Here is a 10,000-nt window from a genome sequence, read left to right on the forward strand (position 1 = left end):
GAGAGGGAGAGAGGAGAGAGGGAGAGAGGAGAGAGAGAGAGAGGAGAGAGGAGAGAGGAGAGAGAGAGAGAGAGAGAGAGAGAGAGAGAGAGAGGGAGAGAGAGAGAGAGAGGAGAGAGGAGAGAGAGAGAGAGGAGAGAGGAAGAGAGGAGAGAGGAGAGAGGAGAGAGAGAGAGAGGAGAGAGAGAGAGAGGAGAGAGAGAGAATTCTGTGTACCCCAGGTGCACTTCACTGTGTGCCTCTGGCCGAGAACCAGGAAAGATTGGACTCAGAACAAACACAGACTATTAAACACAGAGGTCACAATAATTCATCCAAAACTGCAACAAACACATAACCTGGTCCAAGAGCTGTTTGTACTGTCTTGCCAACTCTGATGGTCATTGCCATGCCAAATACAAACAAGTTATGCAATGACCATAAGAGTTGGCTATAGAACACATTTGTGACTCGTTTCAGGAAACTAAGCGTGTGTCGCGCGTCACTACTTCACAGGAGAGCAATCTGAATGTAAACTTTTTTTGTTGTTGCCAGAAATGCCTTCTGGAACATGTAAACTTTCATGTGCCTTTAATAACAAACTTGTATGCCATCTGTAAATACAAATAAAATGGTTAAATTATGAGCCTAGTTGGTTTAGCCCTGGAAAAAGACAGCAACCTTCCCGCTAGCCATGATTGGCTGAGATAATGAGTGGGCTGGACATGCCTAGAGATGAGTTCGGATTGGTCTGCCATGTAGCATGCTTCCGTCTATAACATGAGCTGGTCAGTATGTGTAGGTAATCCTTTCTAATGTGGCTGTTTTGAAAGATATCACGTAGTAAAACTGCATAAGTGTTGCTCTCCACTTTCTGGAGGACCGAGTTTTGAAATCAGTGGAATTAGAGTATGATAGCTAAGGAGATGGAGAGAATTCTGCCGTTTGATTGCAAATATGCAGACGGAGTCGAAAAGAGAACACACTGAAGGCTGTTGTATAAAACACCTGTCTCCGGATTGCATCTTCAAACCAAGGGCAACCATGGCATCCGTGACAGAGAGGGTGAAGCGTCCATCCAGACTATCTAGCTAGCTACATTTTCAGATATTACACGTTTCTAATTTAGTCAGAAAGTCGTTTTCATTTCAAGTTAAAGTGTACTGTTAGCTAGCTAGCTAACGTTAGCTGGCTGGCTTGCTAGCTAACGTTGCATGTATGATCTGTGTAGTAATAGCTAGCTAGCTACATATCTTAACAAAAGACTCCACTATGGAAGTAACCATTTCAATAGAATGTTCATGATGTCACTGCGACAACTGTCGATAGACGTAGCCGGTAAATTCACTCTGGCTATCTACGCCGATTTCAAAGCACTCTCGTCTGAGTGTGCCAGAGCGCAGAATAACTGACAAATTTATAAACACTGAACACCCGTTGAATATGGCCGGTGTCAGTAAACGTTGGCAAAAAAGCGTAATTAAAATTGTTGCCAGCAGCACAGTTGCAGTCACCAACGCTCCTCTGTAGCTCAATTTGTAGAGCATGGCGCTTGTAACGCCAGGGTAGTGGGTTCGATCCCCGGGACCACCCATACGTAAAAATGTATGCACACATGACTGTAAGTCGCTTTGGATAAAAGCGTCTGCTAAATGGCATATTATATTATTATTATTATTATAAAAACAGCCTAACCAGCTCTGCTAGGGCGAGTAAAATGGTCAGAGTGAGGTGTTCTCTCATTTGTGTCTGGAAGTAGCCAGCAAGCTAGCCAACGTTAGCCAGTTAGCTTGGGTGCTTGACTGATGTTGTTAGATCAGAACGCTCAGATCAACCCTACTCCTCGGCCAGAGCATCCAGTGTGCGCTCTGAACACTCCGAATTTACGAACAGACAAATCTGACAATGCTCTGAGTTTACGAACGCCCAGAGCACACTCTGGCACTGCAGATTAAAATTTACAAACACACCCGTTGTATAAACCAGCGTTTAGTCTTCAAATCTTTAGTTGTTTAGAATCCTTAATGAATGGGCGGGGCTAAATGGGCGGGGCTAAATGGGTGTAGACAGCCCTAGGACCATGCCTCAGGACTACCTGGCCTGATGACTCCTGGCTGTCTCCAGTCCACCAGGTCGTGCTGCTGCTCCAGTTTCCACTCTTCTGCCTGCGGCAATGGAACCCTGACCTGTTCACCGGACGTGCTACCTTGTCCCAGACCTGCTGTTTTCAACTCTCTCTCTCTCTCTCTCTCTACCGCACCTGCAATTTCAACCTCTAAAATAGTTCAGTTTATGTGGCAAAACAAGCAAGTGTAGTGTAGAGAATTATTGTGGTCGGCAGGGGGGAGCAGGGGAGTCATTACATACCTTAGAGAGCTATTTATAACTTGTTAGAAATATCCAGATCAACTAGCCCATGTCAGCTAACGTTTTCTAGCTAGGTTTTTTAGCCCATAGATTTTTGTAATGTTTGAGTCACTCAAATATCACATGAATACATATTAGACATGGCAAAATGTATAGACTTGCAAGAAAATGAGCTTTAAAACTGTAAAATTGTATCTGCACCCCCATGACAAAATGTGTAGAATTGCAGGACATAAGCTTTAAACCTGCTAAATGTTCTCTCTGCCAACAAGAGGGATGTGAACAGCTTGTGTCATGAATAGGGCTGTGGCGGGCATGACATTTTGTCAGCCGGTGATTGTCAAGCAAAAAACTGCCGGTCTCACGGTAATTGACCGTTAATTAACAAACAGATGTAGCATCTCCTGGCTTCCACGCATAGCCTACAAGCCACTGATGCAGACCTTTGGAACATCTACATTTAAAAAAGTCTAATCAATCCATGTAATATAGCCTACACCTTCACAATAAATCCATTATTTAGTTTAGACAGGTCTAAAGAAACATGACATGAAGAAAATGTAGTCTATTTCAGAAGAACAGAATAGCATACTCTGAGTTGTCTTTATGTTATGCCCTGATCTGGCTATGCCATATGGCTGTGGGCTACACTAGTTCATTTAGCAGACAAGATTGGCTTAGAATTCTGTGGCATTATTTTATAGTATGAAGAATACAACTGAACAAAGCTGAATAAAATAGAAAGGATATTTTCTCCAAACGATTTGAGGGAGTGCGCACATGCGGCTATTCTGTGTTGAGCGGTTAACAAAGAAATAGGTACTCCTATATGGTTAATTTAGAGTTATTAATGTAACTTTAGTTGTTCTACAAACGTTGGGCTATATGTTTTGATTTTTAATACATTCTAAGGCTGCATGATGAGACTAATGATCATTGGGAAAAAGTCACATGAAAGGCATGAGCTTTGCCTTTTGCGGCCAGTGGCCATTGTGCCCTTGGGCTGAATATAATTCCCTTCTCCCCGCTGCGTGCTGAAGCGCCTCTCACTCACATGGCTCTCAGTCACGTGATCGGGGTATTTCTCAAAGGTTACTTTGGCCCTGTGTAGCTCAGTTGGTAGAGCATGGCGCTTGCAACGTCAGGGTTGTGGGTTCGTTTCCCACGGGGGGGCCAGTATGAAAAATGTATGCACTCACTAACTGTAAGTCGCTCTGGATAAGAGCGTCTGCTAAATGACTAAAATGTCACATGTAAAGACAGACATCGGGGGCGCAACTGCGCGCGTCCTTAACCAATTCCGAGGCGCATATTGAAGATATTGGAAGAACTGTCCACATTTACTTTTCGTCAGCCAACAAGATGAGTCGGCCTAACGAACAGCAAAAGCACTAGCCTACGTCAATCTACTATCCCCCATAGTACAAAAGATGACCTATTCTGTGCAATAAATTAATTTTCCAAACATAGTCTGGGACAGTTGTGGGGTGCGATAGATCCCAAATTAATACAACCACTAGCATCAAAAAAACCTGTTTTAAGCAATGAGCCTGACGCAACAGATGAGAACGTTTGGCTTAAAATGTTGATAAACTATTCAGCTATTTCTTCACATTAATAAGCGCAGCAATGCGCACATGGCAGTAGGCTATAAGCCCGACTGTTCCATTAGCGGGGAAAACACCATTCTCAAAATGACCACAAATGCGACTATGCACGAAATGCTTTTATTATAAAGGTGCATTTTTATGGTGAAAATTATCTTCTCCAAACTTGAAACTCACGCGCTTCTTATGTATACCAGTTAGGCTCTAAACCCCTTGTAAAGCGGATTAATGTGCTTCATTTTAAGAAGTTATTTGGCCACTTTAGTTGTGATACAAACCTTATCAAAACATATAGGCCTATGGGCTCGGCTACATGAGGTGTGCGACTATGATTTGAAAAAGTAGCCCAAAAAAAAGCATGCGCTGTTTGCCTCAAGCTGGGCATCATTCACAAGTGATAGGCTAATATTGTCACCCATCACACTATTCTTGATTTAATCTTGTCTTTACATTTACTAAATAATATATGTGTGAAATTTGTTTTGATTTAGAATGGACCATTAGCATGCACCTGTCTTGAAACAGGGCCAGCGGGAAAAAATACATGTCCATCTATGCACTTAAATAGCTGTCACGCCCTGGCTCTGGGGACTAGGTTATGTTGAGCCAGGGTGTGGAAGTCTATGTTTATTTTTCTATGTTGGTCTGAGTGACTCCCAATCAGAGGCAACGAGTGTCAGCTGGGTGTCTCTGATTGGGAGCCATATTTAACTGTTTGTCTTGCACTTTGTGTTTTGTGGTTTCTTGTTCCTTTTGGTTGTGTATCGAAGGACTTCACGTTTCGTTCTTTGTTTTGATCGTGTGATCAGTTGAATAAATATAATATGTTCACCCGCAACGCTGCGCCTTGGTCTCCCTCATTAGACGATCGTGACAATAGCGAATGGAGGACACTTTTCCCATGGTTTATTTTCATGCCAGCCAGGTAGGCTTTACTCCTGTTTTAAAGAGAAGCAATGTGCTTAATATTAGGAAAGTTGAGAAATAAATATAGCAGGCCTAGCCTATAGAAAGCTGATCCTCCTATTTTTAGTAGAGGCCATCACTCTGTTTTCTCACGCAATTGCATAGCCTGTTTAAATGTTGCGCAACACGAGCTCATGGGCTCTCATGAAGTGTTTGATTAGATTTTCGATGACATTTGCATTGAAGTCAGAGTGATTAGAGGGACAATAGAGTGCTGAGTACCAGGCAGTTAGCAAGTTTGGTAGGATACTAATGACCAGCAGCAGCATCAGCGCTTGGAGAAGCCTAATAACCGTGACTAAAAACGGTCACGTGGAATTTGACTGCCATCGTGACCCTTGACCGCCGGTGTGGCGGTAATACGGTCACCTCAACAGCCCTAGTCATGAAGGGAACCCCTGCTGTAGGGGTTGGGAAACAGAGCAGAGGGTTGTCCTGGGGTCAGGGGGTTGTCCTGGGGTCAGGGGGTCAGGGGGTTGTCCTGGGGTCAGGGGGTTGTCCTGGGGTCTGGCTCTGGTTAGAGAGAACAGAATCATGGGGGAGCTCCAAGCCCTCCATCACGACTGGCACAGCTACAACTCTACTGGCAAACCACTGCCTTTTCACAGGACAGAGAGGGGGAAGTGAGTGTGTGAGCACCTAAAAACACACAAACAGGTTTATTTTTTTTCCTGGATCAAAATGGGGCTTAGGTGGTTGGGGTGGCAGTGGGGTGTGGCCAATTTATAGGCCCTCTTCTTGGCATCAGAGACAAACATTCTGCTGTTTTAAAGCTAACCTCCTGCAATTCTACAACTTTTGCCATGGGGCAGAGAGAACATTTTACAGTTTTAACCCCCTAGAGTCGATGTCCGCGTCACCGCGGAAATCGAATGAGCATTATAAAAAAATAAAAAATAATCTGTCTGTTTAAGCTAGAGATATGTTTTTTTTTTTGCATGGGCTGCGTCTCAATCCACCTGATCTATTTGCTGTGTTGTACCACATCCCTGGTCTTTCTTATCTCTCTCAGAGATTATTAACAGAAAACCAGCAGGCTTAAACTCTAGGGCAGGGGTACTCAACTCTTACCCTACGAGGTCCAGAGACTGCTGGTTTTCTGTTCTACCTGATAATTAACTGCACACACACACCTGGTGTCCCAGGTCTAAATCAGTCCCTGATTAGAGGGGAACAATGAAAAAGCTCAGTGGAACTGGCTTCCAGGTCCAGAGTTGAGTTTGAGGGCTCTAGTCTAGGGGGTTAAATCTACTTTCTTGCAATTCTACACATTTTGTCATGGAACTGAGATAATACATTTCAGTTTTAAAGCAAATTTCCTGCAATTCTACACACTTTGCCAATGGCTTATGCCATCTGAGTGACTCATAACAAAATCAAAATCGGTGCCCCATGCCATGACATTTTTAGAATTGTAGATTCTCCCTGACTGTCTAGTTTTTTTTTTTTTTGGGGGGTGATTGTTAGTACTCAAAGATGATCTCATTAAAGTTTAGGACCATTATATTTTCTACATACTTTCTATCTTGTTGTAGTTGTTTAAGTTTACACTGAAAATGTTTTACCATTACATTTTCTTTCTCTCTAAAATAAATAAAGAAATCATAATAATGTTGTTTTACTGTTTGGACTTAAGATGGCCCGATAAAAGACTTAGGTCTCCCACCCAATACTTTTATATGCAGAACAAAACCTGCACACACACACACACACACACACTTTCTCCTTTGACTGGAAGTGTGGTTTTGAGCAACAACGTAACCGTGAAGGAAGGAGTCTGCTCAAACAGGCTGGAAAGAAAAACTGCTTTTATTCAACACATCCTGGATGAACCTTTCACTGCCAACCGATCTCCTGGAACCGACTGGGAAAAATAGCACATTCACAGATCAGCTAGATAAATCTATCTGCACTAACCTTCTCCTCCACGTCAATAACTTAGCATAACTGTCCGGTCTCAAAATCCCTTAAAATGCTACACAGCCAAAATACTGCTGGCTTGTTCTCTCTCATCACCAACACTTTTTTTGAGAGAGATTAACATTTCCTGGTATTTGTGTCTTAATCTGCTGTCACTACACATACACCCAATCCACGGGGACTAGTGATATTTAGTGCGTGACACAGCCCACAGTTAGAAGGCGTATTGTCCTTGTGCAAAACGTGGTCCTCTCTTCACAATCCACAGAGATACTTTCCACAGATCGTGTGACACTTCCACAGGCTGTGTTCTGTCCTGTGTGAATGTGGCCCTATTGAAGCCCTGAGCCAGAACAAGACCTGACACTCAATAATTGATGTATAGCATGTACATTACAGTACCATGAATCAGTGTGTGTGTGTGTGTGTGTGTGTGTCCTTGAAGCCAAATGAATACTGCAGTGTTTGACAGTGTAAAACCATGGCTGCTAACTGAGCACTGATTTCCTGATATCAGTCTCACTGTCAAACATAAAGGGTATCTAGGACTCATCAAAGATTTATCAAATTCAAAAACACACACACACACACACACACACACACACACAACTATAGCCAACAGAATTCAGGTCAGATACGTATTCTTTATGGAAATGGATTTAGTGGTTATAAGTAATCATCTGTAGAAAGGGGAGAAATACGGGGGTATTTTGAATTAATCTACATTTCTAAGCTTTAAGCCATCACCATGGGGTACTATCCATTTACTCAGCTAGTCTATGTATAAATCTAGTCACTATTCTGTCATCTGCCAAGTACAGTGAGCTCTATACAGGGAAGTCTATACAGGGAAGTCTATACAGGGAAGTCTATACAGGGAAGTCTATACAGTGAGCTCTATACTGTGAGCTCTATACTGTGAGCTCTATACAGGGAAGTCTATACAGTGAGCTCTATAACAGGGAAGTCTATACAGTGAGCTCTATAACAGTGAGCTCTATAACAGTGAGCTCTATAACAGGGAAGTCTATACAGTGAGCTCTATAACAGTGAGCTCTGTAACAGTGAGCTCTATAACAGTGAGCTCTATAACAGTGAGCTCTATAACAGTGAGCTCTATAACAGTGAGCTCTATAACAGTGAGCTCTGTAACAGTGAGCTCTGTAACAGTGAGCTCTGTAACAGTGAGCTCTATAACAGCGAGCTCTATAACAGTGAGCTCTATAACAGTGAGCTCTGTAACAGTGAGCTCTGTAACAGTGAGCTCCTGGGGAAAGGGCTGTCCAACTTACGGTATTCTCCAACTGAAGTGTCTTCGTTAAGTGGGGCAAAAAAAAAAAAAAACAGGAAAACAAAAGACACTTAACAAACCCCTAAAAACATCTACATTTCCAGCGGTCAAAACGGTTTGAAATGCCGTCGTAATGAGGCCAGTTTCGTGTCGTAATGAAGTCATTTCAACTAGTTTTGCCCACTGGGTTAGAATTTCAAAAAAGCTCAAAGGCTGCCTTTGCACAGGCAGCCAATGTTGATATTTTCCTAAATTATTAGCAAAAGATCTGATCTGATTGGTCATAAGACCAATTAGTGGAAAAATATCAGAATTAGGCTGCCTGTGAGCCTTTGACTTCGACTGTGCAGCAGCCAGGTGTTGTGGTGTTTACCTGCCATTGCTGATCTGTGGAGGGGAGTGTCTGGAGTGGTCGGAGGGTTCAGAGCGCTTGTCAGGGGAGCGGGACCGGCTGCTACGATGTCTGTCATGGGATCGGTTGGAATGGTCGGACGCCACCGAATGGATATCTGAAATGTCTGTTGTTCAAAACACCATATTCAACTTGTAGCTCAATTGGTAGAGCATGGCGCTTGTAACGCCAGGGTAGTGGGTTCGATCCCCGGGACCACCCATACGTAAAAATGTATGCACACATGACTGTAAGTCGCTTTGGATAAAAGTGTCTGCTAAAAGGCATTTATTTTTTTATTATTATATTATTATAATTATTATTATTATTATCTACACTGAACAAAAATATGAAATGCAACATGCAACAATTTCTAAGATTTTACCGAGTTACAGTTTATATAACGAAATCAGTCAATTGAAATAAATTATTTAGGCCCTAATCTATGGATTTCACATGACTGGGAATACAGATATGCATTATCTGGTATCTGGTCACAGATCGCTTAAAACAAAAGGCAGGGGCGTGGATCTGAAAACCAGTTAGTAACTGGTGTGACCATTTGCCTCATGCAGCGCGACACATCTCCTTCGCATAGAGTTGATCAGGATGTTGATTATGGCCTGTGGAATGTTGTCCCACTCCTCTTCAATGGCTGTGCAAAGTTGCTGGATATTGGTGGGAACTGGAACACGCTGTCGTACGCATTCAAACTGCCATCGATAAAATGCAATTGTGTTCGTTGTCCGTAGCTTATGCCTGCCCATACCATAACCCCACTGCCACCATGGGGCACTCTGTTCACAACATTGACTTCAGCAAACCACTCACCCACACTGTCTGCCATCTGCCCGGTACAGTTGAAACCGGGATTCATCCATGAAGAACACACTTCTCCAGTGTGCCAGTGGCCATCAAAAGGTGAGCATTTGCCCACAAGTCGGTTACGACACCGAAATGCAGTTAGGTCAAGACCCTGGTGAGGACCACGAGTACGCAGATGAGCTTCCCTGTGACGGTTTCTGACAGTTTGTGCAGAAATTCTTCGGTTGTGCAAACCCACTGTTTCATCAGCTGTCCGGGTGGCTGGTCTCAGACGTTCCTGCAGGTGAAGAAGCCAGATGTGGAGGTCCTGGGCTGGCGTGGTTATACGTGGTGTGCGGTTGTGAGGCTGGTTGGACGTATTGGCAAATTCTCTAAAACAACATTGGAGGCGGCTTATGGTAGAGAAATGAACATTAAATGATCTGGCAACAGCTCTGGTGGACATTCCTGCAGTCAGCATGCCAATTGCACGCTCCCTCAAAACTTGTTGTGTGACAAAACTGCACATTTTAGAGTGACATTTTATTATCCCCAGCACAAGGTGCACCTGTGTAATGACCATGCTGTTTAATCAGCTTCTTGATATACCATACCTGTCAGGTGGATGGATTATCTTGGCAAAGGAGAAAGGCTCACTAACAGGGATGTAAACAA

General features: G+C 43.2%; 1 protein-coding gene across 13 annotated transcripts in view; it reads right to left on the reverse strand.

The window, feature by feature from the left end:
- The window catches only part of LOC121540688 (tight junction protein ZO-1), a 173,326-nt gene that overhangs the window by 47,874 nt on the left and 115,452 nt on the right, over window positions 1-10,000 (reverse strand). For 12 of the 13 annotated variants that reach the window (XM_041849721.2, XM_041849720.2, XM_041849711.2 and 9 more), the window contains one exon: window positions 8,504-8,648. In XM_041849721.2, coding sequence (XP_041705655.2) covers window positions 8,504-8,648 — 145 coding nt within the window. The remainder of the gene's footprint in view (window positions 1-8,503; window positions 8,649-10,000) is intronic. The other variant, XM_041849712.2, reaches the window with a different exon arrangement.

The sequence above is a fragment of the Coregonus clupeaformis genome, chromosome 26 (assembly GCF_020615455.1).
Source record: "Coregonus clupeaformis isolate EN_2021a chromosome 26, ASM2061545v1, whole genome shotgun sequence".
NCBI classification, from domain to species: Eukaryota; Metazoa; Chordata; class Actinopteri; order Salmoniformes; family Salmonidae; genus Coregonus; species Coregonus clupeaformis.